Source organism: Symphalangus syndactylus, chromosome 18 (genome assembly GCF_028878055.3).
Source record: "Symphalangus syndactylus isolate Jambi chromosome 18, NHGRI_mSymSyn1-v2.1_pri, whole genome shotgun sequence".
Taxonomy (NCBI): Eukaryota; Metazoa; Chordata; class Mammalia; order Primates; family Hylobatidae; genus Symphalangus; species Symphalangus syndactylus.
In genome coordinates, this window is record NC_072440.2 from 40,295,647 (window position 1) to 40,323,408 (window position 27,762).

Below are 27,762 nucleotides of genomic sequence, written 5' to 3' on the forward strand. Positions count from 1 at the left end.
CTGTCTCGGCCTCCCAAAGTGCTGGGATTACAGATGTGAGTTCTATAGGTCTCATTTGCACCATCTGCAAATGTGAACGATGGTATCGTGTTCATTTACCCATTCAGCCAACTTTTCCTGAACATCTCTTAAGTATAGGGTTCAGAGATATGATAGGTTGGGTTTCAGATCACCAAAATAAAGTGAATATTGCAATAAAGTGAGTCACACACATTTTGGTTTCCCAGTACATACAAAAGTTATGTTTACACTATAGTCTATTAAGTATTCAATAGCATGTCTAGAAGACAATGTGCATACCTTAATTTTAAAATATTGCATTGCTAAAAATTGCTTAGGATCGTCTGAGACTTCAGCAAGTAGTAATCTTTTTGCTGGTAGGAAGTCTTGCCTTGATGTCCATGGCTACTGATTGATCAGGGTGGCGGTTGCTGAAGGTCAGAGAAGCTGTAGCAATTTCTTAAAACCAGGCGACAATAAAGTTTACCACATTGATTGACTCTTCTCTTCATAAAAGACTTCTCTGCAGCATGTAATATACTGTTTGATAGGATTTTACCCAATGTAGAATTTTCAAAATTGGAGTCAATCCTCTCAAACCCAACTGCTGCTTTATCAGCTAAGTTTATATAATATTTTAAATCTTATTGTCATTTCAACAATTTTTACAGCATCTGTACCATTAGTAGATTTCATCTTGAGAAACCACTTTCTTTGCTCATCTATAAGAAGTAACTTCTCATCCCTTTGTTGCTGAGATTGCAGCAATTCAGTCACATCTACAGGCTCTACTTCCAATTCTTGTTCTCTTGCTATTTCTACCATATCTGCAGTTAATTGCTTCACTTGAACCCTTCAAAGTTATCCATGAGGGTTGGAATCAACTTTTCTCAACTCCTGGTAGTGTTGATATTTTGACCTCCTCCCATGAATCGTGAATGTTCTTAATGGCTTCTAGAATGGTGACTCCTATCCAGATTTTTAATTTTCTTTTTCCATATACATCAGAAGAATCACTATAGAAAGTAGCCTTCCCAAATGTATTTCTTAAATAATAAGACTTGAAATACTCTTTGAATCATGGCTGCAGAAAGGATGTTGTGTTAAGCATAAAAACAACATGAATCTTGTGTATTGTATTAGTCTGTTTTCATGCTGTTGATAAAGACATATCCAAGACTGGGAAGAAAAAGAGGTTTAATGGACTCAGCTCCACATGGCTGGGAAGGACTCACAGTCATGGCAGAGGGCAAGGAGGAGCAAGTCACATCTTACATGGATGGCAGCAAACAAAGAGAGAGCTTGTGCAGGGAAACTCCCATTTTTAAAGCCATCAGATCTTGTGAGACTCATTCACTATCAGGAGAATAGCACAGGAAAGACCTGCCCCCATAATTGAATCACCTCCCACTGGGTTTCTTCCACGACACAGGGGAATTGTTGGAGTTATAATTCAGGATGAGATTTGGATGGGAACACAGCCAAACCATATCATTCTGCCCCTGGCACCTCCCAAATCTCATGTCCTCACATTTCAAAACCAGTCATGCCTTCCCAACAGTCTCCCAAAGTCTTACCTCATTTCAGCATTATCTCAAAAGTCCACAGTCCAACATCTCATCTGAGACAAGGCAAGTCCCTTCCACCTATGAGCCTGTAAAATCAAAAGTAAGTTAGTTACTTCCTAGATACAATGGAGATACAGGCATTGGGTAAATACCATTCCAAATGGGAGAAATTGGCCAAAACAAAGGGGCCATAGGCCCCATGCAAGTCCAAAATCCAGCAGGGCAGTCAAATCTTAAAGCTCCAAAATGATCTCCTTTAACTCCATGTCTCACATCTGGGTCATGTTAATGCAAGAGGTGGGTTCCCATGGTCTTGGGCAGCTCCACCCCTGTGGTGCTGCAGGGTGCAGCCTCCTTCCCGGCTGTTTTCACAGGCTGGTGTTGAGTGTCTGCTGCTTTTCCACACACATGGCACAAGCTGTCAGTGGACCTACCATTCTGGCATCTGGAGGATGGTAGCCCTCTTCTAATAGCTCCACTAGACAGTGCCCCAGTAGGAACTCTGTGTGGGGGCTCCAACCCCACATTTCCCTTCCACAGTGCCATAGCAAAGGTTCTCCATGAGGGCCCTGCCACTGCAGCAAACTTTTGCCTGGGCATCCAGGCATTTCCATACATCCTATGAAATCTAGGCAGAGGTTCCCAAACCTCAATTCTTGACTTCTGTGCACCTGCAGGCTCAACACCATATGGAAGCTGCCAAGCTTGGGGTTTGCACCCTCTGAAGCCATGGCGTGAGCTGCACCTTGGCCACTTTTAGTCACAGCTGAAGTGGCTGGGACACAGGGCACCAAGTCCCTAGCTTGCACACAGCATGGTGACCCTGAGCCTGACCCATGAAACCATTTTTTTCCTCCTAGGCCTCCAGGCCTGTGGTGAGAGGGGCTGCCATGAAGACCTCAGACATGCTCTGGAGACATTTTCCTCATTGTCTTGGGGGTTAACAATTGGTTCCCCGTTACTTATGCAAATTTCTGCAGCTGGCTTGAATTTCTCCTCAGAAAATGAGATTTTCTCTTCTATTGCATTGTCAGGCTGCAAATTTTCCAACCTTTTGTGCTCTGCTTCCCTTATAAAACTGAATGCCTTTAACGGCACCCAAGTCACCTCTTGAATGCTTTGCTGCTTAGAAATTTTTTCCACCAGATACCCTAAGTCACCTCCCTCAAGTTCAAAGTTCCACAGATCTCTAGGGCAGGGGCAAAATGCCAGCAGTCTGTTTGCTAAAACATAGCAAGAGTCACCTTTGCTCCAGTTCCCAAAAGTTCCTCATCTCCATCTGAGACCACCTCAGCCTGGATCTTATAGTTCATATCACTATCAGCATTTTTGTCAAAGCCATTCAACAAGCCTCTAGGAAGTTTCAAACTTTCCTACATTTTCCTGTCTTCTTCTGAGTCCTCCTAACTGTTCCAACCTCTGCCTGTTATCCAGTTCCAAAGTCACTTCCATACTTTCAGATATCTTTTCAGCAATGCACCACTCTACTGGTACCAATTTACTGTATTAGTCTGGTTTCATGCTCCTAATAAAGACATACCTGAGACTGGGGAGAAAAAGAGGTTTAATAGGCTTACAATTCCACAGGGCTAGGGAGGCCTCACAATCATGGCAGAAAGCTAGGAGGAGCAAGTCACGTCTTACATGGATGGCAGCAGGCAAAGAGAGAGCTTATGCAGGGAAACTTCTGTTTTTAAAACCATCAGATTTTGTAAGACTTATTCATTATCATGAGAATGGTGCAGGAAAGACCCGTCCCCCATCATTCAATCACCTCCTACCAGGTTTCTCCCATGACATGTGGGAATTGTGGGAGTTACAATCAAGATGAGATTTGGGTGGCAAAACAGCAAAACCATATCATGCATCCATCAGAACTCTTAGATGACCAGGTGCTTTGTCAATGAGCAGTAATATATTTTTAAAAATCTTTATATAAGAGCAGTAGGTCTCAACAGTGGGCTTAAAATGTCTAGTAAATCATGCTGTAAACAGATGTGCTGCCATCTAGGCTTTGTTGTTTCAGGCACAGAGCACAGGCAGAATAGGTTTGGTGTCATTCTGAATGGCCCCAGGATTATTAGACTGGTAAACGAACATTGGCTTCAACTTAAAGCCCTCAGCTGCATTAGCCCCTAACAAGAGGATCAGCCTATCTTTTGAAGCTTTGAAGACAAGCACTGACTTATTCTTTCTAGTTGTGGAAGTCCTAGATGGCATCTTCTTCCAATAAAAGTTTGTTTTGTCTACATTTAAAATTTGTTGTTTAATATAGCTTCAATGATCTTCTGGATAACTTCCTATAGCTTTGATATCAGCACCTGCTGCTTCACTTTGCACTTTTGTGTTATGGAGATGGCATTTTCCTTAAACCTCATGAGACAATCTCTGCTGGCTTCAACCTTTTCTTCTGCAGCTTCCTCATCTCTATCAATCTTTATAGAATTGAAGAGAGTTAAGGCCTTGTTCTGAATTAGGCTTTTGCTTAAGGGAATGTTGTGGCTGGTTTGAGCTTCTATCCAAACGACTCAAACTTTCTCTATTTCAGCAACAAGGCTGTTTCAATTTCTTATCGTTTGTATTCACTGGAGTAGCACTTTTTATTTCCTTCAAGAATATTACTTTTGCATTCACAATTTGGCTGTTTGGTACAAGAGGCCTAGCTTTCTGTCTGTCTTGACTTTTGACATGCCTTACTAAGCAAGCTTAATCTTTTCTAGCTTTTTATTTAAAGTAAGAGATGTGCTACTCTTCAGCTCACTTGAACACTTAGAGGTCATTGTATTAATTGACCTAATTTCAATATTACTGTGTCTCAGGGCTGGGGAGGACTGAGGAGAAAGAGAGAGATAGGGAATGGCCAGTTGGTGGAGCAGTCAGAACACACATTAATTGAGTTTGCCATCTTATATAGGCATGGCTCATGGTACTCCTAAACAAATACAATCGTAACATCAACAATCACCAATTACAGATCACCATAATAGGTATTAAAATAATTTTAAAAGTTTGAAATATTGCAAGGATTATCAAAATGTGATACAGAGACATGAAGTGAGCACATGCTGTTAGAAAAATGGTACCCATAGACTTGCTTTACACAAGGTTGACACAAACCATTTTGTTAAAAAAAAAACAAAAAAGCAATCTCTGCAAAGCACAACAAAACAAAGCACAATAAAATGAGATATGCCTGTTTCAGTCACTTTGCTATTTAAAAGAGAAAATCTGTTAAGCCATAGTCCTTGTCCTCATCATTCTTACAGTTTGGAGTGGAAGAAAATCTTTAGGAGTAATGATGTTAAATGTGATGAATGTTTTTGTGAGGCCTTTTACCTATTTATTTTCAGACCACGTATTGCCCTTTCTCTGCCCTTTATTGTCAGAGGCTACGCTCTGAAGGCTGTGTGGTCTCAAGACTTCCATGTCCTTTGTTAGATAGATGCAGCACATTGGAGGCACTGGTGGGCATTTGGGGAGAGGCAGAAAGAGAGAAGCCCGAGTGTTTTACTCTCTCTACCTGAGGCAGCACCTCAGGCAGTAGCTGTGTCTCCTCCATGGCTTCACCCTCAGCCAGGTGACCCTAATCCTTGCATACATCAGCCCTCCTTTTTTGCTCTAGGCCAGGGGTGGTAGTTGCTTCCTGTTGTTTCTAACCCCTAAGTTGCCTCACAGTCCCCTATTTGGCATTTCAACTCTTCCATCACCAATGCAATGAATCAGATCTATTAAATCCACTACTTTTAAAATGCATAGAGTGTTTCTTTTATCTTAGTTAGAAGCTGTTTGATAAAGCCTTGATAAGAGTGGCAGAGGCCGATCTTATGTTAGAAGTAGTCAATGAAGGTTTACTGAGAAAGTAAAATTTAGGCTAAAACCTCAAGTGTGAATATAAATGTATCAATGGAGAGGGGAAGAATATTCTAGATCAGAAGTGTCCAATCTTCTGTCTTCCCTGGGCCACATTGGAAGAATTGTCTTGGGCTACACAGAAAATACACTAACAATAGCTGATGAGCTAAAAAAAAGAATCACAAAAAAAAAAATCTCAATGTTTTAAGAAAGTTTACTAATTTGTTTTGGGCCACATTCAAGGCCGTCCTGGGCCTCATGTGTTGGACAAGGTTTTTCTAGATCATGTGCAATGGGAAGGAAAATGAGGCACATTTTAGAAACTAAAGATGTAGACAACTGGAATGTGACATACAAGAGAAAGAAGGTCAAGAATATTTGACGCCTGTCAAGCTCATTGGAAGACATTACAGTGGAATGACATGGGCATTTGAGTTTTTTAAAGTCAGTGGCTGCATTGTATAGAATTACTTGGGATGAAGCAGGAAAACATTTAGAAGATTATTACAGACAGTGTTGTTGGTATGGAGCAGAATGATAGCACAGGCAATGGAGGAAAGTGAGCTTATCTGAGAGATAGAGGTAGGAGGTGGAGTCTGCATGTCTTGGTAATTGAGAGACTCTGTGAAACAAGATTGAGGAAAGGGTTAGGATTATTTTCAGGATTCAAAACAGAGCAACTGGGTAGCTGGGGTTCTAATCACAGTAAGAAGGAATATTGGAGGAGGAAGAGTTCCACAGTTGAACTTGAGGTATATGTTGGTTATCTCCAGGGGGAGCTGTCCAGGAGTCAGGTGTGCTGTATGTGTCTGGAGCTCAGGAGGCAGATGCAGACCAGAGAAACTGATGGGGAACTATCCATATACAGATGGTCATAGAAGTTGTTTGAGTCAATAAAATCAACTAAAGGGGGTGCAAGATTAGGAGAACAAGAGAGCCCTGTCTCAAGCCTAAGAACTGCCAATATTTGAAGGCAACACTGAAGTGAAAGACATGGACAGAGACTTAAGAAGAAAACCAAGAAAGTTAGGTGCTATGGAAGCCAAAGGAAAGGAGTGTTTCAGAAAGGAGGGAATGGCCAATAGCTTCGGAAATGTTCATTGGTTTAGTGAAACACAGTTGGTGACCCAATGGGAGAAATTTCCATATAGTGGGAGCATAAACCAGATTGAAGTGGGTTGAGGTGTAAGTACCAAGGGAGAATCAAGATAGTGAATATAAACAAAACTATTTCAAGAAATTATGCTCAGAGTGAGGAGGAGGTAAGAAGTATCTGGATAGAGAAGTAGGAATTGAGAGGGATCTTATTATGTACAGTGAAAAATAACTGGTTCCATCTGAGTGCTTATGGAAAAGATTTGGTAAAGAGGAGGAAAAGAGTAAGGGAAAAATGGATGAAGCTGTGTATCAGAGAATGTGAGAAGCTTATAGAGAACCAAAGCACAGGTGGAAGGATTTGCCCGAGTTGGTAACAGGATGGAAAATGGAAATGATGACTGTGGGAGTAGATGTGTTTGTCACTTTGATGGCTGGACATGGAGAATGTTCCTTTTTGATGGTTACTATTTTCTCCTTGAGTAGGAATGTCATCTGCTGTGTGTGGGAAGTGGGGACTCAAGTATTTGAGAAAAAAGAAGAAGGACGTTTGCTGTAGTCTTTGCAGAAAATGAAAGTTATTTGATTAATAGTTGTTAGAATTTAAAAATGTGTGCACAGTGTTTGGGTTAAAGTTGTTTTAGAAAAACCAGCCACCTTGCCTTTTATTCTTTATGCTGTGAAACCTCTTTAGAGCACTCAGTCACCTTTTGGCCACTAGATGGACACAGTGCACTCAGTGCTAAACTGCTGACCCACCAGGTTCCTTTTGTTACCAGCCAATACTGACAGAGTGATTGAGTTGTGAACTTATTGTTATGAATTGAAATTTTATTTTAGAGAAAAAAATCTTAACACATTCCTGTCTTACATATAGTTCATAGGTCAGAGGAAGACTGTGGTGCTACAAAAACATTAGCCAATAGATTATTTGCTTTCACGCTAAGTGTAACATGCGTAACATGCTATCTCTTTGAAATTTTTTGCCTTAAAAATGCTAATCAGTTGGCACAAGGCGATCATTTACATAGTCAGAATAGAGCTTTTGGTTTAGCATTTTATCTTAAAATAAGGCAGAAATGGCATTGCTCTGGATGTCAGTATGGTGCATATAACCAAAGTGGTGGAAAAATAACTGCTAAATGGCAAACACATAGAAACTGAATTCTGCTAGTCAGCTTCCATTTGGTAGAGATATGTGTGCCCTTGGGTAGCTGCAATGTTAGCTATTATTAATAGTTCAAATCTTTGCTTCATAAAAGTTCTGCAAATAGTGTTGTACAAATTGAAGTGATTCAAGGAAATCGTAATTCTGTGGAGCTTCCTCCCTGTTTTGTAGTGGAGATTGGGAATGGGGGTGGACCATAAAGTAGGTGTTTTTTTTCCTGCCACTCTTAACTAATTACACACCCTGCCATATCCCCTACCAACATGACTTCAGACTGAGAAAACCTACATAATTTAACCAATGTTAGACTGTAAGCATTTTTAACGTGCTGAAAATGGGATTGTTCTTTTGGTTCCTGAACTAAAATCATTTGATACATTTCTCTGTCCTATGAAGGAAACCATGAATGCTATGAGTAAAGATATTTGTGGCAGGTAAGAAGAGGGAGTTAAGTAAGGGAGTTTAATATGAAAAACTCATATAAAGGCTCCAAGGTTAAATAAGGAATACTTTTGTACAATGGGTTCAAGGTTTTACTGGGTAGAGCATTTTTAAAGTTTTATCACAACTTTAGAAGGAATCGATTTGGGAGAAAAACTATACCTGCTTAATATGAGGGAGCACTGTGGAAAATTCCCAGCACAAACTTTTCCTGGGCCTCAACATTTCTTGGTAATGAACCTAGCTTTGGAGTGATCAAATAATTTGCTGTCTCAAGTAGTAAAAGGGAGGACTATTACTAACTTCACAAGAAGACAGGCATAAACCCAGCAACAGGTACAAAGCAGGATGATCTCAGGTAACTCAGGAAGATGCTGGAACACTCTGGGTGAAGGGCATTAATGCTGTTCACAGTGGAACACAGGACTGCTAATGGTATTTGTATGCTTTGGTGCATCAAAAGCATTGTTCTTTGATTTTTTTTTTATTATACTTTAGGTTTTAGGGTACATGTGCACAATGTGCAGGTTTGTTACATATGTATCCATGTGCCATGTTGATTTCCTGCACCCGTTAACTCGTCATTTAGCATTAGGTATATCTCCTAATGCTGTCCCTCCCCCATCCCCCCACCCCACAACAGTCCCCAGAGTGTGATGTTCCCCTTCCTGTGTCCATGAGTTCTCATTGTTCAATTCCCACCTATGAGTGAGAACATGCGGTGTTTGGTTTTTTGTCCTTGCGATAGTTTACTGAGAATGATGTTTTCCAGTTTCATCCATCTCCCTACAAAGGACATGAACTCATCATTTTTTATGGCTGCATAGTATTCCATGGTGTATATGTGCCACATTTTCTTAATCCAGTCTATCGTTGTTGGACATTTGGGTTGGTTCCAAGTCTTTGCTATTGTGAATAGTGCCGCAATAAACATACGTGTGCATGTGTCTTTATAGCAGCATGATTTATAGTCCTTTGGGTATATACCCAGTAATGGGATGGCTGGGTCAAATGGTATTTCTAGTTCTTTGATTTGTAATCTCTCACATATGTGAAGCACGGCCTTTCAATCTGGATTTGGGGTCAGAAGACAGCATGTTGATGGGAGGTAGAAAATTGTAACAGACTCACCTGCGGAGCAGTTTTTTGTTGTTGTTGATATTCCCAAGCTGCTGGGAATGGTGGCTCACTCCTGTAATCCCAGCACTTTGGGAGGCCAAGGTGGGAGGATCACTTGAGCCCAGGAGTTCAAGACTAGCCTAGGCAACATAGCAAGACCCCATCTCTACAAAATTTAAAAAATATTAGCTGGGCATGGTGGCATACACCTATAGTATCAGCTACTCGGGAGGCTGAAATGGGAGGATCGTGTGAGTCCTGAAGTCAAGGTTGCAGTGATTATGCCACTGCACTCTAGCCTGGATGTCCTTCCACCACCCCCCTCCCCAAAAAAAAAAAAAAAAATGGATATTCCCAAACTACAACATTCTACTACATTATTCTACATTCTTCCCTTTTACTTTCTGTATTGATACAGAAACAAAACAAAACACATTTAAGACTTACCACTGCAAAAGAGTGTTCTTTGAATTGTGGCTGCAATTATTTCTGTTGCAAACTTTAGTGTATTATTGTTATAATGATACTTGAAATAATACCCAGATGTATTGAAAATTCAAAAGACTTCATTGCCAGCTCGACCTGCACTCTCAAGCACTGCTTACTAAGGGAGTAACAATGGGAAGAGACAGGTGTGAGAACAGAACCCAGAGCCAGGGAAATGAACATGGAGAAGGGAAATAGGCAAAATCTCCTCATCAGTGTGGTTGAGGGAATATTGGGGCATGGCATGGAGAGTCCCACCTCACTTGGCAGCCAGAGAATCTTAAAGCTTATTGTCAAAACCCTCATGAAAGGTTAGAGAAGTTACCATTTTATTTTACAAAATACTTTAACCTTTACCAGCTCAACATCCATGCGTCAGCCTGCTTTGAATAAAGAAATACACGTCTTCGTAAAATCTGCCAGACTATGATGAGCTTCTTTGTTTCAGCTTATTTTGACTAATTGGGCTGAGGTTACACCCTGATATTTCAGTTGCTATAGCCACAGTCTTATTTCTTGCTCTCACTACTTGTTCTTGGCTGGGTGATACTGATATGTTCCTTTTGTTCTGGAACCAACCCTAGATGAACTGCCCATCCTGAGAAGGCAGAAGAAACTGGGAGATGGCAGGGGCACACAGTGATTTTTTAAAACTTCTGTTTAGAAATGCCACAGATCTCTTCCATGCACATGCCATTGGCCAAAGTGGGTTGCAAGATCAACTTGGTATCAGTGGGGCAGGAAGTATAATCCTGGCACAATAATGGGCTCAGAAAGCTGTTAAACATTTTTACAATAACACAATCTATCAGATTCTTTTAAATGAATTACAAAACTACTTAAGGTTTTTAACATACATTCTGTGCACTGTCCCAAAGCTATATCTAATGTTACTTCCTCATTCTGATGAATTACTATTCCTTTTCTTCTTAGCTGTGTTTAAAAGCCCATACATCTATCCTGTAATAATTTGTACACTGTATTGTGCCTGGTTTACTTGTCTCTCTCCTTCCCTCAGTGGTGGGCCCTTGGAGGGCAGGAGCAATGTGATATTCATCCATGAGACCCAAGTGTGTGATTGGTGCATAATGGATACCCTAAAAAGTGTTTATTGATAATTAATGAATTAATAGCTAAATGAGGGAGTGTTTGCTTTACCTTCCCTACACTCACCTTTTCTCCATTCCAGCAAGCAATCTTGGAGTAGAAATCACAGTGGAATCTTGAAGAATAACTAGGAGTTTACCAGATGAGAAAGTACAGGGAGGTAAATCAGGGAAAGAACAGCTGATGGATTCAGTTGTAGCCATGTTGAGTGAAGGTAAGATTCTTGGATTTTGCTTCACGAACTCGAAAGTCCACATAACATCAATCTTGGCCACTGCCAAGTCTGACCCATCTCACAGCACCAGAAAATTGGGGTAGTAAACTGCAGATGTAGCACCCACAGGCTGACCAGTCTGACCCTCATTAGGTTCCCCAAAAAGCAAATCTCTAATGCACCTGCATGGATGCTGCAAAGGAATGTGCACTAAAGGAATGTGAAAGCGATAACTATTTTTCATTATTTCTGATGTGACATTTTAGCGATTGTGATAAAATCTGCACAACCAAAAAGTCTAAATAGAGCGTGAACCTCTGACATTGACTCTGGAAATTACACACCTTTTGTTTTACTATTTTAAAAACACACATGAACCGAAGAGAAAAGAGGCAGAAAGACTGGCTAGAACACAGCAGAACTTACCCATTAATCTAATGGAGTTTGAGCCTTTCTAAATGATGCCTGTGGGGCGCTCCGTACTAGTAATATCTCAAGGATATTGCCATTATTCAAACATTTCAGGGATTCCCCTTTTGAACTTACCTTCGAAAGAGCCTTTGCTACGTTTTTGAAATCATTGATGACAAATCTCCATCTGTCGAAGGTTTATCTGGTTCTGTGAAGCTGCCAAAAGTCCTTTGGCATTAAGCCTGATGATTAAAGTTGATGATCCAGTTAGCGAATGCTATTTTGAGTCAAAATGGGAAGTAACTATAAAATTAAGAGGCAGTTTTCTTATGCACACTGGAAGTGGACTGTAATCATAATTCCCAAAGAGAATGTCAAAAATGTCTTTAATCCTAATAGAATTCACTAGATTTTTTCGTTGAAATAAATATTTAGGAAACATTGGTTTGAATTTGCATGTGGTGATTTGAAGAATCACTCTTGTTACTTTATAGGTAACACTTATAAGTGTTAAAATTATTAAGTTACTTAAGTAGTTATAATGAATATAAATAAAATGATCCATTGATATTTGTCTATATATTTTTATACATAAAAGATTGTATATGTTATATAATACATGTGTATACATATAGCACAGTGACCAAATTAAATTGTCTTTACAGCTCTTTTTAATTAAAAAATTTTCACATTATGCTTTCTTAAACAATTGCCTCTGTTATATCAGAAGCCAAAACTGGCAAATTCTCTTAGCTCAGTTATTTAGTTACTGGGGACTCTATCTTTAAACCAACCATGGGAATTCATTTATAGCTACTCAGCACTCAGATATGTATGACCATGGGGCAGACAAAAGACTGCTTTAAAAATCACTGATGTGTATCATGCTTTCTCTTCTTCTTTAGTATTTCTAGCCATCAAAAAGAAATTACATTGTGAGGCAGATGTCAGTAATATATTTTTCAAAAGTGAATTATATCCTGTTTCCACATATAGGTAGGTAAATAAATAAATAAATAAATTCTGTATAAGCAACATGACATAATTCCCAAACTATGAATTTTTGCTAATCTGAAGCATTTGATTAAGACTGGATTTAGACTATGCTTACATGTTGCCGGAAACTACTCAAAAAGGCTACATTCTGTTAACTGTGTTATTTTTGTCTGTATTATGTCAAATAATTTTGACTAAATCGTTGGTATTATCAGGGTCATGTAGAAGTCTTCTTAAATTCTGATTAAATAATTGACTTTCTTTACAACTACAGACAAATTGCAACAGAATCTGTATTTTCAGGCAGTTCAGCCTGCATAGGGTCAATTTAATACCATATAAATGTTGAGAACAGCATTGTCAGAAACTTCAGATATGTCACCATAAGCCAGATGAACAATATATGTCAGTACCATTGGGGGAGTATTTGCCAGCATAAACTGGATATGTTTCTTGAATGCATGAAAAATGTGGTACTGAATGATTCTTCCTTCACTAAAATTGATTTATTTATCTTGATTTAAATATAGGTATACACTGGTAAATAAAACCTAGGTTTTTTCATAATATATTAGAGAATTTTTGATACATAACAAATGAGGTAATTCCAGATCGATTGGAATTCAGGTTTAGTGCTTCGTAAAGAGTTGAAAATAGTTCCTGGTAGGTAAGTAAATTGTGCTGGGAAGGATAGGACATTCTCTAAAAGTGCTTGGTTTTAGAGATGTTTTGGTTAGAGTTTGACCAGGTGGTAGCAGATTTACTTTTTCCTAACTCAGTTTTACTTGAAAGGCCTTTAGATTAAATACTTATAGAACCAGAAAGAAATGTATCTGAGTTACAGAACTTGAATGGGGATTATCAAACTGGAGAATGCTTGCCCTATCTGAAGGAGGTAGCTGGCAATATGTAGGGAGGGGAACTCAAGGTATTTTTGTTTGTTTGTTTGTTTGTTTTTGAGAGGGACTGTCGCTCTGTCACCCAGGCTGGAGTGCAGTGGCGTGATCTCGGCTCACTGCAAGCTCCGCCTCCCAGGTTCATGCCATTCTCCTGCCTCAGCCTCTGGAGTAGCTGGGACTACAGGCACCTGACATCATGCCCGGCTAAATTTTTGTGTTTTTAGTAGAGACGGGGTTTCACCGTGTTAGCCAGGATGGTCTCGTTCTCCTGACCTCGTGATCCGCCCCCCTCGGCCTCCCAAAGTGCTGGGATTACAGGCATGAGCCACCGCGCCCGACGGGGAACTCAAGGTTTTAAACCTCGTAAACATTCAAAAGAAGCCCAAATCTCAACTTTAATGTGACATTTTCTGTGTGCTTTAAATGTTGGATCAAAAGGAAGAACAAAATTAAAAATATGTTGGACAAACTCAGGCCTGCTGTCCATATTTGATCCAAGCAGGACCAATTTACCCACTCCATCCTACACCTTTCAGGTCATAGCATTTCCCTTTGTTAACTTTCTGCATTAATATCATATTCCAATTTATCCATATCTATGAGCAAGGCCCAAGGTCTGTAGCCAAGCCCAGGGTTTGCATGTGATATCTTTAGAAAAACCCCAGAGAAGCTTTCTCTTGTTTTCTCACTATGCTCTAAGTATGAATAGCCCAAAGCAAAAAGACAAGTACCCTGGCTATCATGATCTTCTAAGCATTCATGGAGTTCGCTAAAATTATAGTTCCCTGTGAAGAGCGTGTCATTATAGAAAAGCACTGGAGAGTGGGCTTAGATACTTTCCTGTTTGATCTCAAGAGTTTAATGTTTACTAACTCACTGAGAAGAGACTGCTACCTTAGTGTTACCCTCTTGTGCCACCCAAAACAAGTCCTGTATTTCTCTTGTTTTCTCTCTTTAAAAAAATTTCCATATGAAATTCTGTGATTTTTTTTCTCCTCATTACCTATTTTCTATCATCACTGTATCCAAAAGGTCAAGAGAGAGAAAAGGACACTTCTCCGTTGACTGCTTACCTCTTAGACTGTATGACAGCAAAAATATAAGCAAGGGTTAAATTTCAAATGCATCCATTCTGCTCATACACATTTGTGATTTAAAAAACACACTTCATTGAATAATTTAAAATATGGTTGTACCATCTGTTCTTTTGGGGATTAACATTGTTCGTGATGGCAAAATAATCACATGTTAAATAAATTCTAGATACTGCACTCTATTATTAATAATAGCAATGATATTGTTAGTTCAGATGACCGGGCCTTTTCTGTCTCCATATAATCACACTATTGATTTTCCAGTATTGGAAAGGAGAACAAGAGAGTACATGCTTTTATTTCTAAATGGAACATGCTGTTCAGGAATTCTGCCATTTCTTTTATGGAAATAAAAAATAAGTGCAAACATATGCCATCTTTGAAGGTAACATTATGTAAGCCTTTGAGTATAACATTTGCTGTCTTTGTCTATTTCTTTGTGTCTATTCATAAGAAAAATGATAAGATTGTCAAATTCATATTCTAGAAACTACGCAATCAATTTTTTTTCAGGCATTCTGTCGTCTGCCTGGAATGAGATTAGCAAAAGGGTCGTTGTGTAAACTGAATTAGTTTACTTCATGTGGGCATTGATTTTACATTCCCTGAACTCTTATAACATGTTATGTTTGGGCCACACAGTATGTACTATCTCACATTGACTGTAAATTTATTGTCTTTAAGTCATTTCTTCTAAAAAGTATTGTAAGCTTTGTGAGGACAGGGGCCATTTTATTTTTCTCTTGGATGTGTTGAAGTTTCCCACTCTGCTGGGTTTTTCTAAGGTCAAAATAAATTATAATTAAGTGATTGACTTTTTAATGATGTATAGGGGTGGGAAAAGGTTAAAAAGAGTTGCTTTTGGTAGCAAGATGGTATGGGCCAATGACTTCTACCCACACCTAATTCGGTGATATATATGATCTACTCTTAGCTTGGGCTTTTCCTCCGTGAACTTCTATGACGATTGGGTGTGGACAAATGGGTCCTTGAAGATATTTTGAAAATGTCCCCAACAAGAACCCAGTGCTTAATGACCCTCTACTGCCAGGTAACCTTCCTGGGTTGCTGCATCTATTCCCTCTGCTTTTCTTTAAAATCACATGTGTTTATATTTCCTAAGAGAAGGTAGAATGTAATAGGCATCATTAATTTTTGCAGAAAGTCTCCAAAACATGTCGTTAAATCACCGCTGTCTTCTCACCTCCAGGCAAAAAGGTACCAACTTATTTAAATATTTGTTCAGTCACATTATGTGCTCCTGTGAATTTTCTCTGGGTGTCACTCTTCACACTGAGTATGAGCTCTCATTTAATCTCTTTCAAGGGAAAATGAGCTCAAAGACCCTGATGTTATAATTTGACCTCCTTGAGTTTGCATTAACCTGTTAACTTGCTGAATTGTCCCTAGCTTACCTGTTATGAAAACTTGGATGTTGTCCAGCCACATTTTCATTCCCCAGTCTGTGTTCAGTATTTGATGTTCCCCACAAGTTACACTGCCTTGGTCTCAACTAAATTGGTTTTCCATATTACAAAGTCAATTTAATATCTGAATGATCTTCCAAGATACTGCCTATCATTTCTTTTACGTCTCTCTCATTAATCTTATCTTTCATTAATAAAAATGGTCCCAAAGCCCATTGTTATCATTTGCATTTCCCACTTTACACAAAACTAGCCATAATCTCACTATCACTTGTCTGGTAACTCAGGAATATGCTGTATAAATAGTGTATTTTTTATTTTGGTAAAATATTTGGAAAAGTATCTTGTGGTAGCTATAATGGATGTGTGAATTGGATAAAAATACTATTAAGTGTGTTTTTTCCTAGTTGAACAACATAGATAAAGAATACAGAGTAAAGACTAAATATTTGCCTGGATGGAAGAGGATTCATCCAATCAAACAAATATACAGAAACATAAAGAGATAGTAAATACGCTGGAATGCAAAGTGAGAGTCAATAGTTATTTAAGCTTGCTAATAAAAATGACTGCAATTTCAAGTTCACAGCTAATTAGAATTGTATGGTAGAGGCCCAAGGGTGATGGCATGTAAATGAAGAATATGTGAGGAATTCTGTCTTAAGCCTTATTCATAGATGTACAGCAGAGAAATTAAGGTGACTGACATTCTCTGCCCTGCAATAGTCATATCACACCTGGGGTGTGGGATTCATTTCAGATACACAGGTTAAGAGGAAATCAACAAGGAGCAATCAGTCCAGAAGGGTGTTGCCAGGATGGTGAAGCATCTGGAAATGATAACCTATTAGGAACTGCCAAAAGAACTGAGACTGATGTGGCCTGGAAAAGGGAGAGAATAAAAACTCCTGTTTAGATAATCTGAGGTTGTCATATTAAAAAGACTCAGGGCCAGGTGCAGTGGATCATGCCTGTAATCTCAGCACTTTGGGAGGCCAAGGCAGGTGGATCGCTGGAGTCCAGGAGTTCAAGACCAGCCTGGGCAACATGGTGAATTGCTGTCTCTACTAAAAATTTTTTAAAAAATTAACTTCTGCAGTGGCCCATGCCCGTAATTCCAGCTACTCAGGAGGCTGAGGTGGGAGGATTGCTGGAGCCCAGGCTGTGGAGGCTGCAATGAGCCGAGATCACACTACTGCACTTCCACCTGGGTGACAGGTGCTTCTAAATAAATAAATAAGACTCAGGCTTGTTTTTGAATGACTAGGATCAAAGAGTAGCACTTTTAGAAAGGTGAAATTTAGTTTGATACAAAGAACTTTTCAATATTTAAATCTGCTCAAAGATAAGCATACTGTACCATGAAGCAGGGCTCCTCATGCCAGAACCAGATACTTGTTTTTCCTTCAAGGCTGTTCACGCATTAGGGGAAGACTGCATTTCCCATGGCTTCTAATGAACCTTTTAACTATGAGGATCTGTTACATGAAAAAACAAATTTTTTTTTGAGATGGAATTTCGCATTTGTTGCCCAGGCTGGAGTGCAGTGGTGCAATCTCAGCTCACCACAACCTCCGCCTCCCAGGTTCAAGCAATTCTCCCGCCTCAGCCTCTTGAGTAGCTGGCGTTAGAGGCATACGCCACCATGCACAGCTAATTTTGTATTTTCAGTAGAGACGGGGTTTCCCCGTGTTGGTCAGGATGGTCTTGAACTCCCAACCTCAGATGATCCGCCCGCCTCAGCCTCCCCAAGTGCTGGGATTATAGGCGTGAGCCACCGCGACCAGGGTTACATGAAAAATTCTTAGAATAGTGCTTGATGGCACCAAGTAAATATTCAATAGATATTAGTTATAATTGTTATCAGTAGTGACTATTCTATGCATTTGTAACTGATTATTTTTCAGATGGGAATAAGTAAAGGTGTTTAAAATGTCAGCACCAGTTTCTGTTGCTACATAATTAAGGTAGTTAGTAAGGTCTTAGGCTACTTGTAACTAATTTACTCTTAATTTGTCACCACTTTATGTTTTCCATTATTGCCTATACATTCTATATTACCTAGATTTGGGATTAATTAATCAAATTTAATATGAAAACTTTAAGTGACTGCTAAATCACAATTGCATATATTAAATTATCTAGTGATAATACAGCAATAGTCTATCAAGAAAGGAATGAATCATGACAGAAAAAATGAATCTCTTTCATTAATTAAGAGAGATGTTTCAGTTTAGAAACTTACAGAATCTTAATGGTTAAGCTCTAGGTCATGTTAGCTTCATTAGATTATTTTCTCAGGTAACAGATTTGCTATATCTTAGGATGGCAGTTAATATCTATTGAAGGTATTCATTCATTCACTCACTTCCTAATTTATTTAACAAGCAGTGTACCAACCACTGCCCATGCCTGCACCTACCTGCTTACCTCTACAGAGTCTTTTCTACCCTTTTATCCCTTTTTGAGTCAGTCATCACAGGAAGGCCAGTGTTTCAGTCATCCCATGTCCCCTATACCCCAACCCCAAGGGCTCCATGGCAGCAAAGCAGTCCCTCTTCTCACCCCATCCCTGAACTCCTTGGGCTCCTTCTCTGCTGTATTTTCCTCTGTATCAGTTATCATTTCTTTTATATATTTTACTTACTATGTCCATTTACCTATCTCTACTGGAGTGTCAGCTCCATAAAGGCAGGAATATTTGCATGTGTTTTGTTTGCTACTGGGTACCCAGAACCTAGAATAGTAACTTGATAAATATTTGTTGAATGAGTGAATAATGCCTAAGTGTCATGGAAACTGATACCAGAAAGGTGTTATTTCTTCCCCAGGTTACCTAAGCCATTTATGGCAGTGCAGGGTTGTGACCCAAAATCACTTGGCTCTGAAACCAACATCCCCATTCTTTTTTTTTTTTTTTTTTGACAGAGTCTTGCTCTGTCACCCAGGCTGGAGTGCAGTGGCACGATCTTCACTCACTGCAACCTCTGGCTCCCAGGTTCAAGCAATTCTCCTGTCTCAGCCTCCGAAGTAGCTGGGATTACAGGTGTGTGCCACCACGCACAGCTAATTTTTGTATTTTTAGCAGAGACAAGGTTTCACCATGTTGGTCAAGCTGGTCTTGAATTCCTGACTTCAAGTAATCCACCCACGTCGGCTTCCCAAAGTGCTGGAATTACAGATGTGAGCCTCTGCACCCAGCCCCAACCTATTCATTCTTGATCTCTCCCTGCATACAAATAACTTTGTAATTGTGCTGAATAAACTCAGGGATCTAGAGATATTTGATAATGCCAATGATATTTCACTGCTGTATGGGTTTAAATACAAGGAGACAACTTTTGTATCATTTACATTTAGGAGAACATTCAGGTCAATATTTGCCTGCCTAATTTATCTCCATGTGGATCACTTTTGTTTCTTTTCTAGATGTATTCAATCTGATTTAGTTTATTATGAGTTTCTCTATTATATGTTTTTTTTTCCTTGGGTCATTGATGCAGACCCTACAAGAGGTGGAATACAGAAATAGATTTGGAGAAGCAATAATGAGTAAGCCTCAGTCTTTGCCTCTGAGATGCATTCAGCAAGTGGCTGAGGCAACCTGGTAAGTGTGCAGTTCCAGAGCCAGAAGATAACCAGATAATTTATAATCCAAGCAATAATATTGCAAAAGTAAAAGGAGGCACTATTTAATCATCATTCCAGGACAATAGCTGTATACTATTCAGACAAACTGAAGAGTAAAGTCCCCTAGTTTAAAAACTCAACAAACATAAAATATGGTTGCACATCTTTTTAGTAACAAATATTTACCTTGCATCTACTATTTTCAGAGACACATACTAGGCACTGTAGCAATATATATAGAACAGTGTACAGGGCACTGTGGTGAATTTAAAGACAAGTCATATATCTTCCTATCTTGTGGTTCAGAATTCTAGGACAGAGAACATTAAAAATACAATAAAAAGCAGTAAATGATGGTGCAAACTGGAGCTGAATTAAGCTTGATGTGATGTTAGCCAGCCACAAGGTTTCAAATAGAATCACTGATATGACTTGGCTGTGTACCCACCCATATCTCATCTTGAATCCTAGTTCCCATTGAATTATAGTTCATTTCTATAATTCCTATAGTTCCAATTTTATAGTTCAGCCAACAATCCCCATGTGTTGTGGGAGGGACCTAGTGGGAGGTAATTGAATCATGGGAGCAGTTTCCCCCCTGCGGCTGTCACAATAGTGAGTTTCTCATGAGATCTGCTGGTTTTATAAGCTTCTAGCGTTTCCCCTGCTGGCACTCATTCTCTCTCCTGCCACCCTGTGAAGAGGTGCCTTCTGCCATGATTGTAAGTTTCCTGAGGCTTCCCCAGCCATGCAAAACTGTGAGTCAATTAAACCTCTTTTCTTTATAAATTACCCAGTCTTAGGCATTTCTTCATAGCAGCATGAGAACAGACTAATACGCTGATGCTGTACCACTTTTATTTCTATCTCATAATATTGTCAATTGAAATCAGTCCTGTCTTGATGCATGAATTGCACATCAAATGAATTGTATGCTTTTTTTTTCCTAGATAGGAGTTATGCCATCTACTTCTTGTGTGTATACATAGTAGATGCTCAACTAATGCTGGCTGGCTGGTTGGGGTAGAAAAATGAATTGACAGATTTAAAAAAGTCATCTGGCAACCAAATATAGAACCTTGTTTGCCAAAGACCCCTCCTCTTTGCCGAACTAGCTAGTTGACAGAGTAAGAACTTGCAGCATGATTATTTTTTATCTTACAACTTTATAATGATATATTTGGTTATTTGGAAATAAGTTTAAAGTGTTTTAATTCTTTCCACTGGTTCCTACTGTTGGAAATTCTTTTGCAGCTGAGCATTGGCAACAGTTTGTATCTTGGCAAGTAAACTGTGCTTTTTAAGGATGAAAGTGTGGGAAGTAGTATAGGACATCTGTCGAAGAAGTCATGTTGTCAAAGCCTGTTGTGTATATTAAACTCATTTGTTTCCATTTCTATACATTCTAAAGCAAAATGCCACTCCATTTAACATCCAAACAGCTTATAAAGAGCTTGGAAATACGAATTGTGTGGGCCTACCTGAAATTTCAATGAATGAGCGTCATTTTATTCAGTTGGTTTTGTTGCTGCTTTAGCTCAGCCTAAACTTTGGATATATAATAGATTTGTTGAGATAAGATTACCAGTAGCCAAGGGCTTTTGTTAGATGGGAGAACTGAAACCAACATAATTTCCGGTACCTGTTAAATGGCACTTGGACCAGGCCTACTTTCCTGTCCTTGTATTTAACAAAGCAGAACAAACAAAACTTACTTAGATACCTGATTCACTAACTTCCTCTTCTAAGGTATCTGTCCACGTGGTTTTCTCCTTCGCTTAAGTAGGTCTAATAAACTTATCTTTATGTGACCAACGGGTTTCTGTTGGGTTTTGGAGGCAACGACAGTTAATAGTGACATAATATTTTGAGAGAAATCGCTCTCAAAGAGGCTCCATTAGCTGGAGAATAAAGCATTTTAAAAAAGATGAGACCTTATGCTTCATTCATCTCAAACTTACCTGCTTATAAAAACAAAACAGTTGATTGATTTGATCAAAAGTTATCCTTGTTATAAAATTAAGTGGGCCTGCTGACTAGCTGATTTATGGGACTTTATGTTCTTTAACTTCGAAAAAGACATACAATTCAGTCTCAACAGTTTTTACAATCTGAGAGATTGGGTCATGCTAATAAAATTTCTAAGAAACTACTTACCCATCAGAATGTTAACATCTTTTACTAGAATAGTATGTTTGTTTCAATTGATGAAGACTTTTGTTTGGATGTAAGCTTTCAACTCATTTAGGTAAATACCAAGGAACTTTTTCAACATCATTATTTTAATGGATTCATGATATTCACATTGATTGGCTATTCCTTATTTTAAGTAGTTGGGCATTAAAGATATTTACATCTTTTTATTATTTTGTAAGACACTGTGATGACCTTCATGGTAGTTAAGTCTTAATTTGCACCGTTATTTCCTTCTGACTGTAGCCATTGTGTGTAAGACTGTGCAAAGTGTAATATACGCAGTGTTTAAGAGTAGATTAACAAGAAAAGCTAATGTATGAACATAAGTAACTGACCCTTAATAGAAGAGTGAGTAATTAATTTTGAACTTGCCAGTACACTCTCAAAACACAGAGCATGATTAAATAATGGCATTATACTGAGCTTATTCAAGTATTTGGATAACTTTTCTTTACTGAACTGAAACTGGTAGCCCAGGCAGGCACATCTCCATCACCTCTAATTAAAATCCACATTCATCCCTTGCTTCCTGAGAAAAGATGTTGCTCTCATGTTCCTTTGGGCACTCTTTGCAAAGTATTTCTGTTTGATTGCATATGATGAATAGCTCCACTACTTTCAATGTATTTCAGTTGTCAAATATTTATAATTATTATTCTCAGGAAAGTAACTGAGAAGGGAGTTCAGGAAAGACTTGGACAGTTCTTTGGAGCATCAGGACCTTACGATTTCAGCTATCTTATTCAATAAGCAAATGTTGTTTTAGGTTCTGGGATTACAATGTCAAAGAAGGTAGAACTCCTGCCCTCAAGAAAAGTTGTGGGGAAGAGTTGTAAATGCATGAATAGCTATGAAACAGTATGCTAAAGTCATATGAGTTGGGAAAGTAGATGAGAGGCATCTAAGTAAAACTGAGGAATGAAGAATGTTTTTTGGAAGAGATTACACTTAAAAGGAATTAGCCAGCCAGAGAAGAAAGAGAAAAATGTTCTTGCCAGAGTACCTATCATTGGGAAGCCCCAGTGGGGCAGAAGAACAGACTGTGTACAGGAAGGACACTACCAAGTGTTATTTGTGGCTGATACAGGAGAGGAAGGGAGAGCAAAACAATAGAGCATCTCTGTGCTGAGTATTGGAATTTAAATTTTGAACTTCATTACTAAATAATGTGGAACTATTGGATAATTTCAAGCAAAGGACTCACAAGTTCATGTCCTTGCTTGAGTTTGCTAAGATTTCCATTTTAAGATAATCTTGGTAGGCAAGTGAAGGATAGATTCAAGGAGGAAAAATTGGAAATATTAACTCTAGGCAAAACGTAGGGGGAAAAGATAATTAAGAGAGAGATTAACGAATGTGTAGAGAGGTAGAAGATATAGTCTGGTCTCTGGAATTAGATGAATTGGTTCCTAGCTCTGACTCCACCACTTAACACCCTATGTGACCTTGGGTATATAACTTATCCCTCAGTGTCTTGTTTTACTCATCTGAAAAATGAGTATAATAATAGTGCCCAACTCATATTTTATGAGAATTAGTCAACCTGCCAACCACAGTGCCTAGCACATTGAATGCATCTGATCAGTGTTAGCTATTATCTATTGACTATTAATATTATTGTTACTATCAATAGTATTCATGTCTCTAGGGTTTGTGACCTGATTAGCAGTTATTGTCTGGTTATTGGCTGAATGGGGGCCAGTACCAGGGAATGTAAGAAGAAATGTGGTGGGGAGAGGGAGTGGAGGAGGGGAGGAATACAGTTGATTTGAATTACATTATAAATGCTCAAATGAGCTAGCTATGGAACTTACAAGTGGAATTCTCTCATGAGCTGCTGATGATAACAGCAGAAAAATGTGAACTCTGAATAAAGAGGTGGGAGTTTTTCAGCACATAAAGAATATTTGAAGCCAATTCATTGGATGCATTGACCAGTAAGTGTAGAGATCAAAATCAAGAACAACTCCAAGAATTGAGAGCAGATGCAAACCCCAGTTTTCATGGGTCTCCAGTCCAGGTATGAGCAGAAAACACAAGGGTTGGGGAGGGAAGAAGAGAGTCTTCCAAGACATAAGCCAGGGGAAATCATTCAGTCAATTCTTATGCTCTGATGTGGTCATTAACAGATGATACCCTCATCCTAAATATGAGACTTCTTTAGGAACATCCTAAAGAAGTTCCTCCAGCATTTAAAATTGCTAAACGTAGGCCAGGGTAGAGTTAAAGGCTGAAAGAACGTTGATTAATATGTATTATTCCAGTTATTAGAAGAAAAGTCCTATTGATTGAAATTGCTGCTTGCTAGCAATTACTTTTCATTGCTGTGCAGGGCATTATTAACATTGCAACGTCTAGCATAGTGATGAAAATTGATGTTCCAGATACTTTCATGTGAGTTCTCCTTTTGTTTTAATGTTCTCAAGAGCTTAGAATCATGGGGATGATAAGTGAGATTTGTGCTAGACTCCATACCTGTCCTCCACAGAAATCCCAGTATGCAAAAATAAACAAAACATAGATGGGTAATCATGGCCATTCCTTATGAGATTTGAGCCTTATTTGGAGGTAGGCCTGGTATGGATGGTAGCTCTAATCTTTAGATGAAATTAAACTCTCCAGTGTGTTCTTATTTTCCTAAAGATCAAGTCCCCAACTACCTCTCTCCAGCCCCAGAGAAAGGGAATTGTTGAAGATAGAAGGATTCCATTTTCTTCCCTTAAAGTCCACCTCCTGCTAGTTGGCCGGAGTTCTCACAGATTCTGAATTCTTGGCAGGCTGGAGTTTAGCAGTAACCCTCTCTCATCCAAATTTAAGTACAGGTCATCCCTAGGAGCCCCTGACAGACTTTTGGTAAATAATTACCTGGGTACCAGCAAAAATGCCCCTGCTAAGAAAACTATGGAATTTTACCCATCATAGGACACATAGGTCTCTACCATAGAGGTTTATATCTTATTCTTCAATTTCTGATTGTTACCCCTCCTAGGAAATTCTTATGTGAAGCAAATCTTATTCTCTTCTACTGGGCAATCTCCTAAATTAGTGGGCATGTGAAAATGCTTCATTGCGCTTTTGTTCTTCAGACTCTCAAATGAAGGAGTATGTCCAAAGAGCCTTTTTATGCAAAATCTACAAATTACACACAGTCATACATCACAATCAGTTGGCAGTCATTAGGCATTACATCCATATTGTAAAATTAGTGATGTTTCTCCCAAATTATGAAATATTATTCCCATTAAGAAAAATACACTGGAGTAAAAACATAACAGGATTTTCACTATATTTACTCTCCATAATTATGCAAATTAATAAAAATTATTTACTATTTACTAACTTTGCACTGAGTGTTCTCTCATTCTGATGAGACTCCAGACTTCTGCCTTTGTACACCTGTGCAAAGCCTTTCTAAGCTGTTTATTTATGTCCCAATATATATTTCAGTTCAGAAAGGCTGTTCTTACTTTTGCGGCACCTTAATAATAGTTTTATTTCAGCAAGGAACCGTATGCAATCACTGGATATTTCAGAGAGCTGCCTACCTTATTTTCATACTATAAAGGAATAAACTTGAATAACAATGGATAGTCTTGGCATGAGTGTGGAGGAGTTGACATCTTCCAACATGACTGTGGGAATATGAACTGCCATAGCCTGTTAAAGGGAAAAATGTTCACAATTTGTAAGCTAGCAATCCATTTTCAGAAATACAAGCACCAATCAGTAAGAATATATTAGCAAATGTGTTTATTGTTTATATGAGTCCAAAATTATATGTCCATCAATAAAGGACTCATTGAATAAATAATGGTACATTTATGCCATGGAATCTTATGTAACTATTGAAAAGAACTCACTAGGTCTCTATGCATTCACAAAAATAACTTTTTCATGATTTACTTAATAATAATATTGATAAAGGATTATACATAGTATGAGCCCACTTTATTAAAAAAGGAAGGAGAATCCCTCTACATGTGTGAGGGTTTGTGTATTGTGTATGGTATATTTAAATTTGTATAAATAAAAAGTTTGCTGTCTTTTCCCTCCCATTAATCCTACCAAGGAAGGGAAAAGACAACAATCTTTTTTATCTACACATTTCTGTGTCATTTGGCATGTTAAAAAATAGCATGTATAATTTTGTAATTGAAACCTAAAATAAAATTATTGAATAGAAATGGTAAATACTATGCAGCCATAAAAAAGAATGAGAGCATGTCTTTTGCAGGGACATGGATGGAACTGGAGGCTATTATCCTTAGCAAACTAGCACAAGAACAGAAAACCAAATACCACATTATCTCACTTACAAGTGGGAGATAAATGATGAGACCTCATGAACACAAAGAAGGACACAGACCCTGGGGTCTACTTGAGGGTGAAGGGTGGGAGGAGGGAGAGAAGCAGAAAAGATAACTACTGGGCACTGGGTTTAATATCTGGATGATGAAATAATCTGTACAACAAACCCCCATGGCACAAGTTTACCTATGTAACAAACCTTCACGTGTACCCCCAAACCTAAAATAAAAGGTTAAAAAAAGGAAAATTATCTACTCTTTCAAATTTAAAATTTCAGGATTTGAACAATGTCTGCTGTTTAAACCCAAACAGTGTCTGAATTTGGCTACTGAAGAATAAAATGTAGCCCTTTTTCAACACACTTTATGTTTACCCAGGTCCTGGGATGCTTAAATAAACTGGCATGTCTATTCAAATCCTGGATAAGAAATAATTTTTCAAAATAAAAATTATCTCACAGAATACTCTGAACACCTGCTACTCTCAATACCCTGAACGCTTGTGGTTTTGTTGCTGTAACTCTAGCAAATGGCATAAAGGCTAGAAAAACTGCGGGCTAAAGATACAGCATTTCTCTAAGACCCTGCTGCCTTCAGTAGAATTATTTAATATCCTTTTTAATTTCTCCAACTTATTTTTCACTGTTATGAAAAAACAGCTTACAAAGAATTAGTGACATTCACTATCAATTTTTCCATAGATCTTCGTTCAAAGTGCGGGTAGAAGTTGCATTTCTTAGAGTGTTTTAAACGAGGAAAAAAATGTGTATCATCATCAACGTTTTAGTGAATAAAGTCATTTGCTTACCATTTTTATGTTCCTGAGAGGCTAAGTTCAGTTCTATCATGAATAGTAATTTATGAATAAGAACCTACAATTTTTTTTACCAGAGAATTGGAAAACCGCCCGTAACATTTCCATACACCCATCCCGTTTTCTAAGTATCTACAACAGTTTAGTGAACAATATCTGTCTTTGAAAACGTAGCAAATAATTATTTCCTTCCTATCAGATATGCATGCTTTGTTTACAGGTAAATAACTCTGATTACCAAACTACTGTTAGATTAGGTTGACGTTCTTTTCGACGTTAGACAAAAATGGATACAACCTTGCTGCCTACTCAGAGATTTGGTCTGAGTGGAAACAGGCTTTTGTGGAGCTACAGAATTTCTACTTCATCTGCTCAACCAGTAATTGGTCAGAGCATGAGCCTGGTTAGGAATAAGCAACAAGCTTCCTGTATCCATGAACAGAATGAACAGAAAACAAGGTAGTACGTTTAGCCTCCGAGAAACACGCGTTTACTTTTGAAGCAAAGAAGCACCGGGCAACCAGTGAGCAGCATATGTCTGAAATCCATTATCTGACATGTTCTTTCCAGCCTTCCCAGGAATGCTGGTCTGACTACTCAGATTTGCTTTTACTTCTTGCCTTTTGGATATAATGAGTTTGCCAAGCAGCTGTGAGTACCTGACTCTGGGGAAGGTGGCTAGATTCCGAAGCGCTTATGTTCATGGATCACCATACGCGATCAACATGCCAATTGATATTAAGCCACAGAGGAGACGGTAACTGCTTTCTTTTCCTCTAGTTGTTTGTCAGTGAAAATGTGTTCTGTTACCCTTTGGTAACTGCTTTGGAGGTCTGCTGAACTGGGAGGGTCAGGGTGAGAAGTTAGTTTTTATTCAACACACTGGATAGTTTGGAAAAAAATTAGCCAGAGAGGAAAGATGGAAATAGTTTAGCTAT

At 38.6% G+C, this 27,762-nt stretch overlaps 1 protein-coding gene across 9 annotated transcripts in view; it reads left to right on the plus strand.

Moving 5' to 3' along the window:
* PDE4D (phosphodiesterase 4D) overlaps positions 1 to 27,762 on the plus strand; it is a 1,541,788-nt gene that overhangs the window by 1,050,998 nt on the left and 463,028 nt on the right. Inside the window, exon 1 of one of the 9 annotated variants that reach the window (XM_055252916.2) lies at positions 26,386 to 27,581. The exons of the other annotated variants lie outside the window; for them this stretch is intronic. Within the exon in view, the coding sequence (XP_055108891.1) occupies positions 27,457 to 27,581 (125 nt within the window). The 5' untranslated portion in view covers positions 26,386 to 27,456. Of the gene's footprint in view, positions 1 to 26,385; positions 27,582 to 27,762 lie in introns of those variants that run through there. 9 annotated transcript variants of the gene reach the window in all.